General features: G+C 41.6%; 3 protein-coding genes across 9 annotated transcripts in view; 2 read left to right on the forward strand and 1 right to left on the reverse strand.

Annotated features, from left to right (window-relative positions):
- sys1 (SYS1 golgi trafficking protein) overlaps positions 1 to 1,545 on the forward strand; it is a 6,059-nt gene extending 4,514 nt beyond the window's left edge. For both annotated transcript variants that reach the window (XM_072683176.1, XM_072683178.1), the window contains exons 3-4: positions 512 to 579; positions 761 to 1,545. In XM_072683176.1, coding sequence (XP_072539277.1) covers positions 512 to 579; positions 761 to 1,001 — 309 coding nt within the window. In that variant the 3' untranslated portion in view covers positions 1,002 to 1,545. The remainder of the gene's footprint in view (positions 1 to 511; positions 580 to 760) is intronic.
- Positions 1,546 to 3,627: 2,082 nt separating this feature from the next.
- snrpc (small nuclear ribonucleoprotein polypeptide C) lies at positions 3,628 to 8,909 on the forward strand. The gene is made up of 6 exons (XM_072684865.1): positions 3,628 to 3,690; positions 4,110 to 4,152; positions 6,271 to 6,379; positions 7,263 to 7,352; positions 8,139 to 8,243; positions 8,330 to 8,909. The coding sequence occupies exons 1-6, from the start codon at positions 3,683 to 3,685 to the stop codon at positions 8,452 to 8,454; spliced, it is 480 nt and encodes a 159-aa protein (XP_072540966.1). The 5' UTR covers positions 3,628 to 3,682; the 3' UTR covers positions 8,455 to 8,909.
- anks1ab (ankyrin repeat and sterile alpha motif domain containing 1Ab) overlaps positions 8,748 to 22,371 on the reverse strand; it is a 43,922-nt gene continuing 30,298 nt past the window's right edge. For 3 of the 6 annotated variants that reach the window (XM_072684859.1, XM_072684858.1, XM_072684863.1), the window contains 6 exons: positions 21,682 to 21,753; positions 21,350 to 21,433; positions 20,396 to 20,533; positions 16,921 to 17,100; positions 16,582 to 16,680; positions 8,748 to 13,580 (listed from right to left, as the gene is read on the reverse strand). In XM_072684859.1, the coding sequence (XP_072540960.1) occupies positions 13,461 to 13,580; positions 16,582 to 16,680; positions 16,921 to 17,100; positions 20,396 to 20,533; positions 21,350 to 21,433; positions 21,682 to 21,753 (693 nt within the window). In that variant the 3' untranslated portion in view covers positions 8,748 to 13,460. The remainder of the gene's footprint in view (positions 13,581 to 16,581; positions 16,681 to 16,920; positions 17,101 to 20,395; positions 20,534 to 21,349; positions 21,434 to 21,681; positions 21,754 to 22,371) is intronic. The other 3 variants (XM_072684860.1, XM_072684862.1, XM_072684861.1) reach the window with 3 other exon arrangements.

Consider the following 22,371-nt stretch of genomic DNA (forward strand, 5'->3'; position numbering starts at 1 on the left):
GTTTTTTTTATTGTTTTTCCCCATGAATATTTTTCACTATATATATATATATATATACACACACACACACACACACACACACACACACATTATTAGTTGTATAGTATTTGAATTAGTGATTTGTTCAACAGTAATAAATTCATGCTGATAATACTCCTTTCTGTTTTAATTCTGGCTAGTGCGCCCCTAGTGGTTGATTACTCTGTAATAGTTGCTGTGTGCGGTGACCTTCCAAATGTTTATGCTCGCACTGGTTGTTGCGGCGGCATACAAAGCAGAAAATCCTTTGAATGGCTGCGTTCTACCTTGCCTGCACCTCATTAAGCCCCAATTTCCCTTATCAACCTAATAACATGCATTTTTCAAATGTGCTGAGAAGGCAAAAGACCCAGTGATCTTGAGCGTGGATTCACTCTTTAAAAATCCTGTTCTGTAAAAGAATGAGAGACATAAAGAGAACTCTGGTCTTTACGGCAGATCGAGAGTAAATTTTTCTCTTTTCTGTTTGAAGGTTCTTGGTTTTTCAACCACACAAGGACGGCTCTCCATGATGGCTTTCATTCTAAACTCTCTGACGTGGTAAGTGTCATTCATTGCAGTGTTGACATTGGAAACCTATGGCTTTCTCCTCACTCATGATGCCTCTTCAGAATCCCAAGGACTTTACACAGACTTTTATGATAATGGCAGAATGACAGTTTCCAGTTTCTCTCTCTCTGTGTAGTAATGAGGTTTTTGTGTCTCTGGATCTCTCCCTTAGTGCTCTGGGTTTGTGGTTCTTCATCCGTCGTGGGAAGCAGTGCTTGGACTTCACAGTTACGGTTCATTTCTTCCACATGATTGGCTGCTGGATCTACAATGCTCACCTCCCAGCGGCCCTGTCGTGGTGGCTGGTTAACATGGCCTGTATAGCTCTGATGGCAGTCATCGGCGAATACCTGTGCATGCGGACAGAGCTCAGGGCCATTCCTGTGAACACTGGACCAAAGTCTAACCTCTGAGAGCTTCTTTGTATACAGACCGTGCACTCAGACCGTGCACTCAGACCAGCATTGGGCCTTGGATTCGCTGGTGGATGAGATGTCACCACTTAACATCATGTTAACTTCTGCCTCCGTGGCGAAAGGGGAGGCACATTGGACTGAAGTATGGACGGAAAATGCACATTTCCACTGATATTCTAATTTTATCACTGTACTTTTTTTCATAATCGTGATGTTTTGACTAAATTGACATTTTACGTGCTTCTTAAAGACTGGATATTGAGTTTTGAAGACTCAGGATGAGGCTAATGCAGATTTCAATCCTGCAGAGTGCTCCATGGTGGCACCTTTTGACAAATTTCAGTGGACTGTTTTAAACGTTTGAGGTTGTGGATGAAAAGACACTGAAGAAGAGCTAGAGCTCAGATTTTTATGAGGAAAAAATAAAGTTCTGGTGTGTTCTACTGAGTAATTAGATGCTAAAATAAAACATCTGCTTCTCTGTGTTTCTCCTTAACTGGCATACTATTTCTTCTACTAAGAAATAAATTATACACTCTATGGACAAAAGTGTTGGGACGCCTGCTCATTCATTGTTTTGTTTTTTTCCCCTGAAATCAAGGGGATTAGAAAGTGTTTGAAAAGCTGCACTTTTATTGGACTAACTGTCTCTAATGTCCAGGGAAGAAGGCTTTCTACTAGATTTTGGAGGAGTATAGCTGTGAGGATTTGATTGCGTTTAGCAGCAAGAGCATTACTGAAGTCAGGAGGTTGGATGATCACCAACCCACCATCATCCCCAACTCATCCCAGAAGTATTGGATGGAGCACCAACCATCATTTTAGAAAACACAGTTCTTCCACTGCTCCACAGCTCAAAGCTGGGGGGCTTAATACCCCTTTAGCCCACGCCTGGCATTAGGCATGGTGTCAATAGGTTCATAAGCAGGTAGACTGACTGAGCTGGCTCTGAGGCTGCACCGGTTAAGTGACTTTAAGCCTTGGTTTCGGGTGTTTTCCACTGATAATGCTGAGAATGTAGCTGTAGGCCCCAAAATCTGTCAGGTAATGAAATACCATTAGTGTTTGACACAGATGGAATTTGTGCTCTGCATTTAACCCATCTGTGCAGTGAACACACGCACAAACGCACCCAGTGATATAGTAAGCACACATGCCCAGGGTGGTCGGCAGGGGTTAACGGCATTGCTCAAGAGCCCGGGTTCCGCTTGGCAAATCTGGGTACCGAACTTACAACTATCACCAATAACCCAGTGCTCTAACCACTGAGCTACCACTGCCCAGCCAAGACACTGTGCACCAAGCTTATATAGAAGAGAAATGTGCATGTGTGGCATAGCTTCACTTCTTTTTCCTTCCTGCATATTTTTTCTATATTATCCAGAGCTCTACTGAGGTCTTACAGCCATATTGACTGGAAATTACCATCACCAGGTGTCATCGCCATTATAACCAGTTTTGAGTGACATGTTGCAGTAATGACAATTTTCACTTCAATGCAGAAGGTCAAACATTTTTAACACTACTCAACAGTTAGTGTAACATATTCAATATATATATTACATATATAGAAATTCAATATACATAAATAATGGCCTTTGCCCTCATAAAATACGGTCATTTGACACTGAATATATCTACTCAGGTCAGGAGGGGTGCACAGTTAAATGACTCACTTTTCCAGACATCAAAATAACATCCTTCTTTTTCATGGCTGTTTACAGACGGTTCTGGTAACGACAGTAATGTTGGGGATGATATTATACTGTTCAAAAATATAAGTTATTTTGAAAAAAAAAAACACACATTGAGACTTTAAAAAGCCAAATTAGCAAAGTAGTAATGTTTAAAACATTAAAATAATAATAATAATAATGGATTGTGATGTATTTTTTCTGGTGGTGCAATAAATAGTGAAGTTAAGATAAGATAAGATAAGATAGTCCTTTATTAGTCTCGCAGTGGGGAAATTCCCAGTGTCACAGCAGAAAGGGATAGCAAGACACTCAGTTACAAAAATTTGGATAAATAATTTACACTATATACACAATATAAATAAGAATTAAAAGAGCAATAACAATACTATTTACAGCAAAAGACTCTTAATTGCACATGGGGGGGGGGTATTGCACATAGTATTCCCTGAACATGAACATGTGTGTGTGGTTGGTGTGGCGCAACTGATAACACCACTACCTGCCAGTGAGCTACTCCACCATGTGGGAGACTGGGGTTCAATTCCAGGTCTGGGTGGCTATGCTGCACTACACCAATAAGAGTCCTTGGGCAAGGCTCCTAACACTACATTGGCCCACATCTGTAATACCAGTAACCTTGTAAGTCGCTCTGGATGAGAGCGTCAGCTAAATGCCATAAATGTAAATGTAGTGAAGTTAATAACTAACTAAGCTGATTTACTCATCTATTTTATAATGTAATATTTATAATATGAATTAAAAAAAAAAAAACATGGGGCCTTAAAAACAAGTTCCCCTAATTGAAGAATCACCCAGATACTGGGAGCAGGAGGCTGCTGGAGCTGCAGGCCTGGATCCCACCGCCTAACCGCACCAGGCCGCACGGTGGCGCTCGCGCTGCCTTTATGTAGCGGCGGCGGCTCGGCGAGGAGTCAAGCAGGAGGTCCGGTGCTGCTCGGCGGTCGGTCTGTCTGTGTGAAGATGCCTAAGTGAGTTCTGCCCTTTTCTCTCGTTTCTGAACACACGGAGCCGGTAGATCTGCACGTTGGGGCTGAGATTAGTATAGTGTGTCGACTCTGTGAGGCACTGAAGGCAGGAAGGTCCTGAATCCGGTTGAAATCGTAGATAGTGCTAGCAGTGTGGCTAGGCTAGGCTAGGCTAGGCTAGGGTTCCGCCATTGTTGTGCTAACCGTAGCTACAGCTGCTCAGCTTGAGCTGATATCCCAGTTGTTTAGTCGTTATTCAGGTGAGGTAAGGATAACATGATGGGTAAATACAGAAGCAGGAGGATAAATGGGATAAGTGCGTGGTTTTGGAGTGGTTTTGCTGGCTGGCTGAGTAGCTGGCTGGCTGGCTAGCATGGCTGCTTCCTTGCCCTTTCTACAGTCGTGTGTTTCTCCTCCTTCAGGTTTTACTGTGATTACTGCGACACATACCTGACACACGATTCGGTAAGTGTGCACATTTACAGATTTTACTCATTGCATTATTTTCAGACTGACCAAATAACGTCCTTTCACTTCTGCTCATAGGTTTTACGTGGTGTTGCACCGATACCGGCTCTTACCCGATGTACCGGTACCGGTACCGGTACCGGTATCGGCAGTAGCTAGAGAGCATCGATACCATGAAGCTTACTGACACCCTGCTTTAATTTATTATTTTATTTATTGCAAACGTTTAAACAACCGATAAGAACAGTCATAAATAGTTATTACCATTAAATAGAGCTTAATTAAACCTTTACATTTGCGTTTTGTTTCTATATGAAAACTATTAATATCAAGATTTATAGCCGTCTATTGAGTATTTAAGTCAGAGTTGGTTGTATTGATTTTCTGTATGGGGAAAGTCTGGTATTGGAAAGGGAGAAAGTGGGATCAGTATCGACTATTTAATTATTTTGTTTTTTGCAAACGTTTAAACAACCAATAAGTTATAAAATAGTCATAAATAGTTACTACCATTAAATAGACCTTGATTAAACCTTTACATTTGCGTTTTGTTTCTATATGAAAACTAAATATCAAGATTTATAGCAGTCTATTGAGTATTTAAGTTCGTCATATTGATTTTCTGTATGGGGAAAGTCTGGTATTGGAAAGGGAGAAAGTGGTATCAGTGTATCAACTACTTTAATTATTTTATTTTTTGCAAGCAAACAAATTTTTTTTAACAACCAATAAGTTAAAATAGTCATAAATAGTTATTACCATTAAATAGAGCGTAATTAAACCTTTACATTTGCATTTTGTTTCTATATGAAAACTGCTATAAAGCTTGATATTTATAGTTTTCATATAGAAACAAAATGCAAATGTAAAGGTTTAATTAAGGTCTATTTAATGGTAATAACTATTTATGACTATTTTATAACTTATTGGTTGTTTAAACATTTGCAAAAAATAATTAAAGTAGTTGATACACTGATACCACTTTTCCCCTTTCCAATACCAGATTTTCCCCATACAGAAAACCAATACGACACCAACTCTGACTTAAATACTCAATAGACGGCTATAAATCAATACAATGTACAGTGACATACCTTTACCATGTGTGGTTGGTGTGGCGCAACAGATAACACCACTGCCACACCATGTGGGAGACTGGGGTTCGATTCCCGGTCTGGGTGACTATGCTGCTCTACACCAATAAGAGTCCTTAGGCAAGACTCCTAACACTGCATTGGCCCACTTCTGTAATACGAGTAACCTTGTAAGTCGATCTGGATAAGAGCGTCTGCTAAATGCCGTAAATGTAATGTGATGGTGTTTGATTTTTGTTTTTGTTCTGAAACCAAAAGTTGAGTTTAAAAGTTGGCTTTTTAGTTTTTTTTTACTGCTCTGAAATGTGAGGCTGTTTTTTGAGATTAGCAAGATTATTCTTCCCTACTTGCTCGTGTTTATGCATAGTGACAATTTAAAATTTTCTTAGCTCAAATGTGAAATGTGCAGTTATTCAACCAGTAAATGCTGTTCTTTCAAGCTTTAGATCTTAATTGGAATAAGATATAAAAAAGTACAACCTATAAAACGTGGAATACTATTAATATCAAGAATTATAGCTGTCTATTGAGTATTTAAGTCAGAGTTGGTGTCGTATTGATTTTCTGTATGGGGAAAGTCTGGTATTGGAAAGGGAAAAAGTGGTATCAGTGTATCATTAGTTTTGCAAGTGAAATATAAACAACCTACATTTATACATTAACTTTTTTTCATGCTAGTGTAAATAAAAAAAAAAATACAACAACATTGACTATACTGGACACTTCATTCATGTTTTTGTTGGTGCAGTAAGTCATGTAGTTAATACCTAAGCTAATTTACTCTTATTTTGAACTAAAGTGTTTTTCATTTTAATTGAATTTAAAGCATAAGGACTTTAAAAGTTCCCCTAATTGAGGGTTCCCCCATATACTGGGAGTATAAAGCTGTTGAAGATGCAGACCTGGATCTGTTTTCAGCATCCAAAAAGAGGATGTTTCTGGAGAAAAGAGAATGTTTTGATCATCCTAATTCATTCAGTGTTTGTATGTTTGACGTTTACTTGACTTTTGTACTCTGCAGCCGTCAGTAAGGAAGACTCACTGTAGCGGACGCAAACACAAAGAAAATGTTAAGGACTACTATCAGAAATGGATGGAGGAGCAGGCACAGAGCCTTATAGACAAAACAAGTGAGTCCACGGTTTCCCCTGTTTGTTGTGATTACAGGTATAGTCTGTATTTCAGTACAAGTGAGATGAAGATATGTTAAAGTCTTAAATTATTTTTTTTAAAGGCTGGTCTTCAATAGTTTTACATATTTAACATGTACTGTTTTTATGGAGTCTCTAAAATATCGTAGAATATTTGGTAGAACAATAATATTATTTAGATATTCTTTAAAGACATCGCCCCTTTAGTTTACAGGGAAGCTTTAGTTAAAATGAAGTAACAGTTTATTATTATACTAAGGGAACTTATTTAAATAAATCAAGGCAACAGCTTAGTCTTTTTAAGTCTGTAAAGATTATTTTGCTACCTTTAGGGGCCTTTTAGTGTTGTAGTTTGTCTTATGGTGCCATATACCGCAGGACCAGTTAATGGTGGGTCCAGACGTTTCCACACTGGTATACATTTGATTTGATTTGTGTGTGATATGGCTGGGATTTGTATAGTCATGTACTGATCAATTCATTATGTTGATGAATTTATGATGTTTATTACCACAAACCAGATGGTATGAAAAATATTTACAAATAATGGTTTCTACCTTTTAAATCAAGGGAAAATGCACAGCAAACTTAAACGCCCTCAGTCATACCAAGTTTTCCTCTGCTATATGTAACTGTATGGAAAATGAGTTATGAGACTAGGTCTTTATTGTTTTATAGAAAGGTTTAATAGTACAAGTCTTTAATACAGTAACCGTATTGTCGGATGTCTAATCCAATCGATCATCAGAAAACAGTGAAGACTAGTGTACGTTTAATCCACAGCTAGCATCATCTCTCGTCTGAAAAGTCTGAAACCATGTTCTGTTGTCACATACTAAATGTTTTGTAAATGTCGTTTCAGCGGCTGCTTTCCAGCAGGGGAAAATCCCTCCTACGCCATTCCCTGGTGCTCCTCCTCCTGGTGGATCCCTCCTCCCACATCCCAATATCAGTAAGTGTTCTTTGAATAGAAATGAGACTGCTGTTGTGAAATTTGTCCTACTTGCCCACCAATTCATGCACATCAAGCGTTGCTCCACTTGCTTCTACTCTCTTATAAAAGCCGCAGCAGTTAAGTTTTCGGGTTCACTCTGATCAGCTATAACACTAATCCACTGACCGGTGAAGTGAAAAGCATTGATTATCTTCAGATCTACAGTGGCATCTAAGAGTGGAATATTAGGCAGCAAGTGAACAGTCCCTTTTATGAAAAGAACCAGATTGTGATGGTTATGCAGTTGGGTCAGAACATCATCTTGTGTGGTGGTACTGGTATGCAGTGGTCAATACCTACCGAAGGTGGTTCAAGGAACGAACCAGGATCTTAGGCTCGTATATATCTTGTGTGTGTGTGTGTATGTATGTATATATATGTATGTATATATATGTATGTATGTATATATATGTATGTATGTATATATATGTATGTGTATATATGTATGTGTATATATGTATGTGTATGTGTGTGTATATATATATATATATATATATATATATATATATATATATGATATTGCAGTGTTCCATAAATATCAACTGAAAGCTATAGGCACAGTGTAGCCTGTCCCCAAACTATAAATGTGTGACGATACCAAATGTCTGACTGTGGACTAATCCTTAAAATAGGCTTATCTGTAACATGCACTGAAGTGTGTGTGTGTGTGTGTGTGTGTGTGTGTGTGTGTGTGTGTGTGTGTGTGTGTGGGATCAGATGCTAACACTGAGCTTTCATTTAAAGGTGGACCTCCTAGACCGGGCATGCTACCAGCCCCTCCAATGGGTGGTCCTCCAATGATGCCTATGATGGGCCCCCCTCCACATGCCATGATGCCTGGTGGTCCAGGTAGGATGAGGTTTCTTTAATTAGTGCAAGTTGATGCAAACTTAACTTTAAGGATGTGGATTAAACCTTTCTCCTTTTTTCTGCAGGACCAGGTATGCGGCCACCAATGGGTGGACACATGCAAATGATGCCTGGTCCCCACATGATGCGACCCCCAGCTCGGCCAATGATGCTGTCTGTTAGACCCGGTATGGCTCGTCCGGATCGATAGAAAGAACTCTTGTGCCATGATTGACTCCCCCCCCCCCCTTTCCCAAACAGAGACTCAGTCAAATAAGTACACTGACGTTACAGTTTAAATGGATTCCTCTTCTGAGAATCGTCAAGTCACATTTGACTGCACCCTTGCGAGTATTTTTATTTTTTAGTTGTTTTTTATAAATATATATTTGGGTGGATGTTTTTCTCAAAACCGTGTCCAGCTGTACTTCTTCCAGTTGGTAATCATTCACCAGGTAGGATACAGAAAGTTGCGTACAGTAAGTAATTTTTCAACCCTTAGTGTTTTGTTTTTATTGCTTTTTTTTTTTTTTTTTTTTTTTTTTTTCTTTTTCAGTTTTGTACTTCAAATATAAGATGAAACCTCAAACAAGTGACTGTTTCCATGACTACTCGCAGCTGTGTAATTTAACTCCCCCCAAATAAAGTTTTGTACTGTTCCTGACATGTGAAGAGTGCGGGAATCATGAATGGCTAAATAGGCAAAATGGAAAATGTCCGTAAATTTTATTAGGTCAGTGACATTGATATTGATGTGACTTATCAACTAACTGAAAGAATTGTTACATGACATGAACATTTTGGGGAAGGAAGCATTAATTTGATTTTTTTTATTTTTTAAACAGCCCCCAAACACACCCAGACTTTTTTTGACAAAGTCCTGGTCTCAACATCATACCCAAATATTTAGTGCAAACCAAAAAACAAGACGTCTCAGGCTTTAGGAAGAAAACCTGTTCACATGTAAATGCTACTGGTAAAGAACAGTGTCAGTGAGGCTAAGGGGAGGGGCGGCGGGGTTGACTAGGCTTTTTCTTTTTTTGGTTTGGAAGTTCGTGAAATGCTCAGGTTAATCAATAAATAACACAAGCCAACGTCAAAAGCTATACATGTGCTGCTTTTCTGCCGATTCACAGTGTGAGCATGTAATCAAACATGAATTTGTCGTTTACTAGATGCAGTTCATTCTGATTTACAAAGGAGGATTTCTTTTTGCTGATCTTTTGCTGATTCAGGTGTTCTTTTTCAGGCTTACTCTTCACTTCGAATGGCTCTGGCTCAAACACGAGCCATCCAAGCGATATTAAAAGCAGCCCTTTAGTGATTAGAATGTTAAATCTCAATACTGTAAAACTGAGGTGAATATACCTTTAGTGCATTTAGCCTAAATGAACATGTTCTGCTGTGGTCAGTCTTCATGTTCTTATGTTCTGGGTGTCCTATATGTTTAAATAAACCCCAGGTTGGAGGGGGGCAGAACTCTCTATATTCTCAAAATATTACAATTGTCCACACAGTGCTCAATACTAGGACGCTACTCCGGTTCTTCACAGTTTTCCACACAATTCCAAGTGGCCGACTTCCTGGAGACCTCTTGTTCTTGTTAAATAGTCAAGTAACTGGTGAGTTTTATTCAAACTTATAAAAGACTAGCATGCTGTGGCTGTGTAACAGTGGGCGCAATGCGCACAGGCCCATCTCGCAAGCAAATCCTCTAAGTTGTGACCTTGTCTAAGCTCATAACAGGAGTAATCACAGTACTGGATCGTTCTCCTCATGCCGCAGTTTAGTGCCACCGAGTGACATCTCTTGTTCTCTCTCTCTCTTTCACTCGCACGTTACGTTTCACCTGATTCCCCTTCTATTCACACCTTGGTGTCCGGAAACTTGAACGGTGGAGTCAGCTACACAGGAAGAAATATTTGTTTTCAGAAAAGTGAATTTCTCCTGGGCCACCTGCATCTTTTTCTTTCTTTAAAGGTGACTCTAGCAGTACGGTAATGCTCTTAAAGTACAAAATCGAAAACATTAGAACACAGTGTCAAGCAAAAACATACAAAGCTGACATATAATACAATGCCATGGTGTGATCTGAGATGGTACGGCGGTGGTCGGTGAGAGGCGGGTCTTGAAACGGGGGCAAACCAACGATGGCAAACAAACGAGAGACTGATGGCAAGTGACAGGGTGTGGATGTAATGATCAAGGAGACCGAATGCGGATGTGCAACACAGTCACAGAGGAACCAGCACGGCTTTAACAGTCGACCTCAGGGACAGGACGCGGCAGAGACGAGCAGTGCAACTCGAGCATGAACGACAGCCCACTGTACACACAACATTCACAGCGAGGGACAAACAACAAAATATGACCGGCAACCTGAAACCTAGGTATAAATGCTGCTTGTCTGAGGAAAACCGACCACTGGAGTGTTTTTATCAAAGAGGCCTTAAAAAATTCAATGCAGTGACTGAAGAAAAGGAAATTACCCTGGTGGTAGATTCTGAATTGATTTATGCAGGTGGTGTGAAAAATAAGGACACCCCATGAAAACCTTGGTCTTTTTGAACGTATCTAAACAGATGGATGTTTGATTTTCATTTTATTACAAGATGGAGGTCATATACCTAAACACATACAGCATTTATAAACTATATAAAGATGCAATTTTCTTGTAAGGAAAAAGTTAAACACCTCCACATTTATTAGTACCTGAAAAAAAAAAAAATCAAAATCAGCCGCAGACGATCGGAACATGGTTAAAGAGGGGATTCTGGAGTAGCCTGACTCATTTCAACCTCAGACATTTCTGCCTGGCCCGCGGATAATCCGAATAATCGGGTCGGTTTTGAGGCAATTGCAAAAGTCTCCAGATATCAGAGGGATCGTAAATGATGATTTCAGATTATCCTGTAGTGTATGGTGTCTATTAGCCAGTCTCTAGTCCTCTTAGATCTTCTTCCAGAGCAAGACCGAAAGACTGTCAAGCAATGAGATGGGAGAAGTTAAAAGCGTAGGGGTTTAAAAGCAAGGTTTCATCCATGGTCTTTTCATTTTCTGGGCTTTTTCTGAGCAGAAAGCAGTCACCACCAGCAGAGCTATGGTTTCGCTGTCAGCCGCCATGCTTGTTTACATCCACCTGCTCTTGCGATGCAGCAGTTAGCAAGAAACTCCTGCGAGGTTCTGAAGATCGGATAAAGTGGGTGGTGACTAACAACAATCAAATGTTATGTGGGAGGGGTTTCTCACTTTTTCAGCATCGATTAGGGTTTTATAAATCTTGTAGCTTTAATTTGGTTTGCTCTTGATGGTTGAAGTGAGTGGTGAAGATCACCATCATGGCCAGATCCAAAGAGCTCTCTGAGGCCTTCAGGAAGAAGGTTGCAGATGCATTTGAGTCTGGGCAGGGGTTTCAAAACATCTCAGAACCGTTAGAAGTGGAACAACTGCCAGCATGACCAGATCAGGCCATCCTAGCAAGGTCATGGGTATAAGGTCATAAAACTTCAAAAATCCTAAAATGTCATCATGGTAGCTGATAGCTCATACTACAGTATATGTCAAAGGACAGCATCTACCCTCAGAACAGGTAGGCACAGGTTTGATTGCTCATGGCAGGTCTGCAAACAGGACGATTTGCCATTTCCTCAGCTGTTCAGGATGTGATTAGTTGTATTACCTCCATCTCTCAATATTGTTCAAATGAAGATTAAATGTCCAGAAGTTTAAATATGGTCAAAAAGACTTTTATGGAATGTCCTAAATGTTTCACAGGACTGTATCTTCTCCATTGTGATTTGAGTTTCCTCATCTGGTACAATAAGAGTTCATGATTGGAGCCTTCTAACCTTAACCCCAACTAAGCAGGCCTAGATGTTGTTTCTGAATGACCAAAGAAAATGTCTGCTACAAGCCTGTGATTGAGGTAAGCAGGTCATACTTACAAAGCAAACCAGCAATCAAAAAGAGCTTGAACAGATATACACAAATACTGTATTTACTAAGTGATTTTACAATGTAAAGAATACAAATACAAAACTGCTCACGATTTCACTTGGAACTCCTCGAGGAATTAACCGCAGTTAATTCTAAAAGTCATGCTGCATTTTTACCACACTTAAGTCATAGCCCTGGTGATGCTACATATATGCTAAAGTAAAAGAGAAAGGGGGAGGAGGGGGTAAAAAGAGGGATGATCAATGCAGCCAACAACATTGTCATGATTTGCATGTTCAAATTTACAGGTTATGTGGCCTTGTGGCCTTGGACACCTAGTGCTCTATCAAGCCTGCGCCCTGTTTTTCCCACTTTACTGGTGTATTATTGCGTTTCAAATCCCAGACTAGCCTGGAATAGGTGCTCTTCAGAGGCCCTCACAGCTGCAGATGCCTGGTAAGACAGAGGAAGCACTGGGTGTGAATTGGGAATGCAGAACAGCAGACTGGTGAAGACAAATTAAAGACTACGGCAATGTGGGTCAAGCTAGAAAGAATCGACGGGAGGGAGGGACGGACACGGTGCTTGGGGGCAGAGTGCGAGAGGGGGGTCTGTTGTACATCGCATCTAGAAATGGTAATTTGAACTGGTAGTAACGTTCAACACTGGCCATGACACAGTATTGCTGTGCTGATCTGAGAAGCGTTTAGCACGGCCAACACAACGTCGGAGGTTCGTGTCGGCCAAACGAGATGAAGAAAGATAGAAATGCTACAGGTATCTACATGATATGAAAAGACTTGATTGACAGCTACACTTCAGTCTGTGCTCAGAGGCTTCGCCACGGCAAAACCCACTGATATGAGAGGTTGGACCGTCAACATTCAGCACTGTGATTTAAAAATGTAAAAGAAAAGAAATCAGGCTAAACCATTCAGAGGCGATTGCGCAGGCTGTCCGATCGAGACGGGAGAATTCAAGGAGGGCACCTGGCGGGCAGGGTCCAGGAAATCCAGCACCCAGTTCGACATGGAGAAGAGGGAGTGGAAGTAGAGGGCTACACAGGCGAGGGCCAGGGCGGGGTGGGGGGGGGGTTAGGTTGGTTTAGGGGGTTTCACGGGGGAGTGCAGGGAGCAGATCTTGCCCTGAGGGAGGCTACAAATCACAGTGAGAAGGCACAGGGCAATAAAGTTTTCTCAGGGGGCAAGAAGAGGGGGGGAGGTCAAGTTGGAAAGGGGTGCGACGGGTGTGGGGCTGGGGGTTTAGAGCTGTACCCCCACTTCAGAATATGGTGGTCTCGTACTTGGCGCTGCTGGGCGGCCTGGAGGAGTCGCGGGGGTCGAAGAGCCAGCTGGTGCTGCCCAAGGACTGCGCGTCCGTCTCCTGCTCTGCGTGGTCCATCTGCCGGGAGGGAGGGGGAGGGGGGCGTGAGACTGCGGGACTGGACACCAGCCAGCGCATCGCCCACCTCGTGTGCCATAGAATGGACACGGTGTAGGAGAAATCACCTTGAACATTTGAGATAACAAAAATGCCGCTAGTTCACATGTGGCTTCACTGAGCAGCGAGAGAATTTGTCCGTTTCATTGCTTTCATCAAGATGAACCAGAACCGAGAACATCAGCTAATACAACATGTGAGATAATGCATAATTTAACCATTAAAAACAACATGATCTAACAGTATTTACAGTCTTTGGACTTCGGAGCTCAACATTGCTCTGGAAACTAGCTTGAAAAAGAGCAGCTGTTAGCTGTTGATCCCAGCTGCTCATGTGTAGCTGACTATGGAAGCATTTTAGCTAACTGGTCAAGCAATTTCTACGTTTTAACACCACCAATGTAAATTATCACCAATGAAACTATTAAATACATATGTTTTCATATTTATTAGTAAGCTAGAGAAGAAGCCATTGTCATTTTCTTTAGCACCTGCAGATAAAACTGTAGCTCTTAGCCAGCCGGGCCTGAGCGGTGTAATCAGATATCAATGAAGACTGAGAACTAAGCTGATGACAGCTCTTCTAAGGCAATATAATGTGTTAGGGAAGAGAAAGAGAACTGATTTTAAACAGTATTAAAATATTAATATTTTAATTTTACACTCAAACTGGAGATTTCTCAGCATGCCACAGCATCTGACGGAAATTCTCAGCCTAGAGATGGCTCAGAGGAGTTGTAAATGATCAAAATTGAGTACTTTATGGTTTACCCCAGTCCTCTATATCCAGCTAGTTTCCCCAATTTGAGGTGGGATGTGAAGGCCTGCAATCCTTTCAGTCAGAAAAATCAACCACCCCTGGTTTGGAATGAACTCAGCCCATTATATCAGCTCCACCTCCCATATAGGAGCACTGTGTAGTTCTATAATTCCAGACTTTAGTCCATCTGTTTTTCTTTTTCCCAATGTCCACTCACTGTCCACTCTATTAGAGGCTCCTACCTAGTATTAGAGAACTACACAGTGCTCCTATATGGGAAGTGAGGCTGATAAAACAGTCAGAATTCATTCTGAACCAGGGGCGGTCATAATATTCTGATATGACTGTGAATATAAGAACAGTAAAAAGGTTACAGTTTCTTATGTTAATGATTCAAAATGTCACAGAAAAATGAATCAGTTGCTCTGATCTGATTGGATGGTTTATAAACCTGGGTTTAAAAGAACTTACTTCCCACAGGTTGAGGATATCAGGGATGTTTAGATCTTTGGTGTGAGCTGACGGCTCCATTAAAAGCTTTTACTTACAGTTCAACTTAACCTCCAGACCTTATATACTTAGATTTGGGCAGAGAATAGAACAATTCGTAGGTTTTATGTGGATTTACAGGAGGAATCAAAATAATAGATTCTATTAATAATAATAATTATAATAATAATAATAATAATAATAGATTCTATTTATTCATATTATTCAGTTAATGAAAATTTGGGAGTTTAAGCCTTCCTACAAACACGCAAAAACACACATACCCACATGCTTCCCTTGTCTTTGTGATTATTGTCTACGTAGCCTGTCTTATGTCTTCACTATTGTATCATGTCCTACCTATTCTGCACCCGAGACTTACAGCCTATCAGTGTTCGGTTGTACTCTACAACCCTGTATTAGTATAATGACTGTGAGGTTAAATAGAATTGTTAAATATAATTCTACAACCAGCACTGCTCCCAGCGGACCACATACATACACACACACTTAACTACACACACATGTTCAGGGAACAGAGGTCCCTCAATGTAAAAATACTATGTGCATACCCCTCCACACACACATGTACAATTAAGGGTCATTTGCAAGAATCTGTAATTAATATTGTTATTGCTTTTTAAATTCTTATTTATATTGTGTATATAGTGTAAATTATTTATATATGTTTTTGTAACTGAGTGTCTTGCTATACCTTTCTGCTGTGACACGGAGAATATCCCCACTGTGGGACTAATAAAGGATGATCTTATCTTATCTCTTAATTGAACCGCATGGCTGCTTTCTGACTGTTCATTTTACTGCTTTATCAATATACATATGATCAATATTCCAGAAACAGACTGTGGTAATTAGTTTTAGATATTGCCCAGGCCTAGAGCCAGTGGACAGCTGTTTGGGACAGTTCTTGTTTTTTGAGAGATTCTTCTCCCTAGTGGGCAAAAGCTGCAGTGGGACGCTATAACCTGTCTTTAGAGGACATAACCAAAGACATTACTGCATCTCAATAAAACTCCATGAAAACTCCATGAGTTCCAGTCTGACCAGTCTGACCTCTCAGTGACCACCTGTTCACTTTAGTATAGCCACAATATTCACTGAAAACTGGTTTCTCATGCTACTGCAGAACTTGCAGTGCTCTTATTTCTTCAACCTCTTAAACTCTCTGGAAACATCCAGGCTTTTCTCACTACTGTTACTGCATGTGGTTATCAGTCAGTGATCCTTGGGGTGTAATAGAAGTCACAGAGCATAAGGGATTCAGCAGGACTGCGATCAAGAGACAAGACCTAAAGAAGCCAATCCTTGAGCCAGAGCCTCTGAGTCGAACACATGAAAACCTGCCATGATCTTTAAAATGTGCACAATCCCATTCATCACAAATCTCTCTCTCTCTCCCAATCTCTCTCTCTCTCTCATTACGCTCTCCACAGACAAACACAAACACGGCAGCATCCTCCCGGAAGTATCTGAACCTTAATTTGTATTGTAAAGCTGACGGCCTGACACCCAAAAGTGTAAATGAACCAAAGTAGAGAAAAGTGAAAGGATGAAAAAGTGGCAGGGAAATTAGTTAAAGGGTGGAGAAATGACTGGTAGAGAAGATGGAGAATGTGAGGGAGGGCAGAAAAAGAGAGATGCAAAGAAAGAAAGAAAGAAAGAATGAATGAATGAATGAAAGAAGTGCAGAACCTGGACTCCAGGGCTGACAGAGGGCAGCGGGAGGTAGGAGGGGCGGTGGGCGGAGCAGGTGTGACAGTAGCAGCAGCGGCATTCTAGTACAGGTGCACCCTGGGAAGGAGGAGGAGCGAGAGCAGAGGCACATATATGTGTTAAAGGCCCAGGACAACAAGCCAGGGGCAGGAGAAAAACAAGACAGAAATCAGTTAGGACAGGGGACAGGGGACAGGGGACAGACAGGCAAAAATGCAAGACGTGAATGTCTGATACATGGACAGACGCTTATGCAATATGCGTATTTAACAGGTATCGCGTTACACACAGTAATGCTTGTGTTTGGTTGCTCCTCACCATTGACCGGCGCATGCTGTTGCGATACTGAGAGGTCGGCCTGCTGGTCTTGGTCTCCACGACCTCAGAGGCTGGACCGACGTAGGAACTGTGACGCCGGGCCTTCTGTGCCTGAAGAGCCATCTGATAGGCCACCTCAAACGCCTGTCCCAAGGTCAGAATGATCTCGTAGGTCTGTGTCTGTGTCAAGAAAGGTAAACATACATGCATACATTATCCTACTATGCGTCCAAATGTTTGTGGACACCCCTTCTAATGAATGCATAGCAACCCTTGCTGACAGAGATGTGCATATGCACACACACACAGCTTGTCTAGTCCCTGTAGAGAAGTATTGCCAATAGACTGGAACTTCTGCAGTAGATAAGCATGGACCTGTTGGTACATGACTAATGCTAGGCATGGACATGAGGGGTGTAACCCCCGCCCGTATTGAGCTGTAAAGAAGTGGATCTGCGTTTTGTGGAATGATGGTTGGTGCTCCATCTAATACTTCTGAGATGAGCTGGGGAGTTGGAGATGATGAGGTGAGGTGGTGATCATCCAACATCCAGATCCAAGTCTCACAGCAATGCTCCTCCAAAATGTAGCAGAAAGCATTTGAGAGCAGAGGCCACTCCAGGACACCCCCACCCCTATTCACTACCTCCACTTGGCTGCTAAAATTGACTCAAAATAAGTCATACTGGAAGGCGACCAGCTCGAGAAAAGTAAATTTCAAGATTCTCAGCAGATTTATTCCGGAGCTCAGACAGGGCTGCTGTAAAACATTCAGGTTGTTGGTTTTGGACCTCTTCAGTGTAGTGGTGGCAGTTTGCTTAGGGTAACTGTCCTGCTGGAAGGTGGATTTCCACCCCAGACCTGTAAATCTTTACAGGTTTTCTTTAAGAACTACCTCATGTTCCCTAGATGCCTCCATCTTGTCCTCAACCTGTCCGGGTCTTGTTAGGTTGTCCAGTCCCTGCTGATGAAAAGAATCCCCACAACATGATGCATCCACCACCATGCTTCACTGTGGCGACAGTGATTTCAGGACAGCAATGCTAAACAAAGCACTTTTCAGCTTCTATTCTGGTCTCATCCAATCAGAGAACCTTTTTCCAGATCTACCAGAATTCTGAATGTGTCTTTTGACGAACTCCAGTTAAATTGATCTTTTTTCCAACATGGCCTCCTTTCGTAGAGCTCAGCTTTGTGAAGTGTCCAGGCTACTGTTGTCCTGTGATACGTTTCTCCCTCTTCTGAGCTACAGATATGTCTAACTCCTTGCTTCTCTGAGTAACTGCCCTCTTCATCACTGACTTTTGGTGGAGGCCTCCTCTTGGCAGATTGCAACTGAGCCAAGTTTTTTCCATTTTGTAATAGATTTATCACAGGATGTTCAAGGTTCTGGCTATATGTTTATATACAAACCCAGAATGTCCCTTCTATAAACGTTTGAGTTTTGACTTTGAGCTCCTGGTTTTCATAAAGGCTTGTGTTAATTAAGAGATGTTGTCATGGCCCTCTGTATGTCTACTGCTGGTTGCTAGTGGAATAGGTGTGGGAGGTGCAGTGATTAGGGGGTGCACCTGGGGTAAACTGAGACCTGCAAGTTTATAAGGGACTTGAGACCAGTAGTGGTGTGCTCGCACAGATCCAGGGTAGCCTTCCGGGAGTGTTGGTAGAGCTTGGCTCCCAGGATATAGCTTGGATTATTGTAATATTGACCATCTGACCACCTTTCTTTTAATCTCTCTAGGAGAGGCTGTTTTCCCTCTCTTCTCTATGGTTTTCTGTTGCAGAACTTAAAGACACTAGATGACCTCGGATCAGGAGTGGTGAGCCCCTAGACATCTGACTTTTAAAACTCTTTAATAGCATAAAACTCGTAATAGCCTTTAGTAAAGTAAATTGTATCTACACCTATTATTGTGTGGTTTACACTAACAGATGTTCTCTAACAAATTCTGGGTAGTTCCAGAATGAGGTAAATTTGTATTCGAGATCTTGTGATTATAACGCACAGAGGTGGATTCTATTCTGTCTGTTTTCTGATGGCAGTTGGCTGCCCCAGAACTAATTTTGGGCAATGATCAAAAGCCGATCTGTACTAAGAGCCCTTTGTGCTTCAAGTATGGCTCGGCTCAACCCACCATCCTTTAAGATCCATGGAAGGCCATTGTCCAGACTTTTTTCTGTCCTGCACCGAAGTGGTGGTTCCCCTGAGTGTCCGAACAGCAGAGTCCAGCGCTCGCTGTCCTCAAACCCAGACTGAAGACCCTCCTCTTCTGAGAGTGCTTGGGCGAATAGTAGTATTATGGTCTCCATATTGACTTGTGTTTAGTAGAGTCTAAGATTAGAGGATCTTTGAATGTTTAGTCTATTCTAACTACCTGAAGTTATTCTTGAGTAAATAGTGAAGCACTTTTGTAAGTCGCTCTGGAGAAGAGCGTCTGCTAAATGCCATAAAAGTAAATGCCCCCTTCAATGTGTGTGCAGTCAAGCTGCTGTTTTTTTGAACTGCCGCCGAAGCAACCGGGCAACCAACACACCCTGGCGTCCTGATCCTAGTGACAGCCAACACCACTACAAAGCGATGTGGGGGCAGAGTGCCATCCACCCACCCTGGAGAGAGCCAGGCTAATTGTGTTCTCTCTCTCTCTCTCTCTCTCTCTCTCTGGGCCCTGGCTGCCGCATGGGCCTCGGATGGCTAGCAACATGACCGGTATTCAATCCTCTGATCACGGTGACAGCGTCTTATTCGGCTGGGCCACCCGGGCCCATGTTGAGCTATTTTTTTATTTTGTAGTCTGGGTTGTAACACTACAAAAGGTGGCAGAACAGCATCAGTAGACACGCTCATGTCCTTTGTATAAATGTAGTATCCCTCTGATTCTATATGTGTCACATTCAGTACAACAGAAATAAACTACCTGATCTCTGCTTCTTTATGATTGTTTTACTAATTTTACTAATTTAAATCTAAGCAATCAAGTTACTGATGCTTGGTCACCAAAGATTCTTCAATCCATGTGCCAAAATCCAAAGCATGGCTTCCTACTTTATTTTTTGCTCGTCTTCCTCTGAAGTGAACCAGAGTTAATTTTTTGAGGACCATGATTCACTTGTTCGGTGTTTGCACCTATCAAAATGAATTGAACTGAAGGAAAAGTGTGACTGGTTCACATCAGGACAAGGTAGATATGACAGAATCCACAAATTCCACATATGAACAATAATATCAGTAACTTTTCAGATTTGGATTTTTGGAAATGAAAGGTACAGTCCATTCATTTGCTGTTGTACTTCTTGTCAGATTTGTCACAAACCATCTGCCTGGACTGCATGGAGTGGGACTTGGGATCCTCAAATTGGCTTAAGAACCCCAAGTCCCCACACAGGATAACAGATAAAAATACACACTGATTTGAATACTGTCCCTGTCCTGACCTGCAAAATAGGAACTTTACAGGATGGGAATTAGAGTGCTCACCACTTCCACTGTAGTGAAGACATGGCAGAAGTGGTGCCCAGACTTCAGATCTTTTGTGATGTATGCAAATGTGCGGAGATCATCAGGGTCCTGGGCGGCACAGGAGATGTTCTGGATCTCGTGCTCTGCCACTATAGCCTGTAAAGCAGAAAACAACTTGTATCTCCAAAATAGCAACTTTACAGGACAAGGAAAAAACCTTGGACACGAAGTAAAGAACAACTGACAGATTCACATTATGTCAAAATGTGAAAAACTGATATACATGTTTTTTTGCGTGACATACCCCATATGGACAAAAGTATTGGGACACCTGCTCACTCATTTTTTTTCTTCCAATATCGGTGGTATTTAAAATGGTATTTTATCCTGCTTCTGTTGGAAGAACTATCCCTACTGCCCTGGGAAGACTTTCTACAAACTTTTGAAGCATTGCTATTAGAATTTGATTGCATTCAGGGCTAAAAGCATTAGCGAGGTCAGGATGTTGGATGATCACCACCCCATCTCATCCACAACTTTCCAACTAATCCCAAAAGTATTGGATGGAGCACCATCTATCATTCCAAAGATGCTGGGAGGCTTTACGCCCCTCTTACCCATGCCTGGCATGAGGCATGGTGTTGGTAGATTCATGTTTATCTGCTCCAGAGGGTCATATTCTACTGCCAATACTTCTCCACAGGGACTAGACAAGCTGTGAGTGTGTATTTGTGAGCAAGGTGTGCAACATAAAGTAGCTGAATGCACTCATTCCAAGGGTTGTCCACAAACATTTGGACATATAGTGTTTATATTACATATGACAACTAACGTTTACTCTAATCATAAAGCTTTTGCCATTTAAAGGACTAGAGTGCAGCAACATTGCTTTTCCAAAAGCTGGTGTTCAATGGGGCCTGTGTACGAGTCTTTGTGTTAAATTGGGTTGATTGACTGAGGCCTGCAGCTTACCTTAGTGGCTGCGTCGATGAACTTGACTCCTCTGTAAGTGATGGACAGGATTACGACGGGGCCTTTCCGATGGTCCTTTGATTTCTGATAGACATTACGAGACACAAGGGAGATGGGACGTGCTTGTTAGTCTGGTAAGTAGATTAGTCAGCACTTTTTTATGCCTTTATCCTGTATTTGTTAATTGGATAATGATTTAACATATTGATCAAACCAAATCCCAGATAATAAGTACTGTTTATGAAGACTGTCAAAGAAATGAACTGGGGATTCCAGAGAAGAGCAGATCAATCCAAATACAATGTGAAAAGCAGAAATGCTGTTGTGTTTACCCTTATTCTCGCACAGGCCTCCTGGGTAGACTCAATACCTCGCAGGTCTCTGATAATCACAGAGCCCAGATACTACAAAGAGAAAGCTCAGCGTTAAGTCTCAGACACATCAGACACACTTCGGCACTTCAATCAGTAGCATTTAAGAATAAACTCTTTTGTCTGCTCAGACTAGTCTAGACTAGGCAGAGCCTTAGTAATGCTATCTTTGATTTATTTCCACCTAAACAGACTTTGAATGACCATAGTTAGACTTTAATTTGATTTTGAGGTCCAACATGTTCACAAGACTTACAATAATATATCCAGAAGCTGCATGAAGGATGGATACTGAGGGCATTTAGCACACATTCCTTGTCCAGAGTGACTTACAGCAGTGCCTCACTGTTTACTCAGAAAATACCCTTAGCTAGTTTCTATAGACTAGGATCCAAAGGATCCCTCTAAGCATAGATACTGCTAAATACAGAAGTCACTATGGAGCCCACAATACTCTACACACTCTACACTCTGCCTGAGTACTCTTGCAAAAGGTAGGTTTTTCCTCCAGGTGGGTTCATTTCACCACTTTGGTGCCAGAACAGAAAAAAGTCTGGGCGCTTGTCTGCCGTGACGGGTCGAGCCGAGCCGTACTTGAACCTCGAAAGGATTCTTGGTGCAGATCGGCTTTTGACCATTGCCATCAAGTAC

Source organism: Salminus brasiliensis, chromosome 7, assembly GCF_030463535.1.
Source record: "Salminus brasiliensis chromosome 7, fSalBra1.hap2, whole genome shotgun sequence".
Classification (NCBI taxonomy): Eukaryota; Metazoa; Chordata; class Actinopteri; order Characiformes; family Bryconidae; genus Salminus; species Salminus brasiliensis.

Coding starts and splice junctions, on each gene's coding strand:
- snrpc (XM_072684865.1), top strand. Junction 6,380..7,262: donor GAGCCTTATAGACAAAACAA/GTGAGTCCACGG, acceptor ATGTCGTTTCAG/CGGCTGCTTTCCAGCAGGGG. Junction 7,353..8,138: donor CCTCCCACATCCCAATATCA/GTAAGTGTTCTT, acceptor TTTCATTTAAAG/GTGGACCTCCTAGACCGGGC.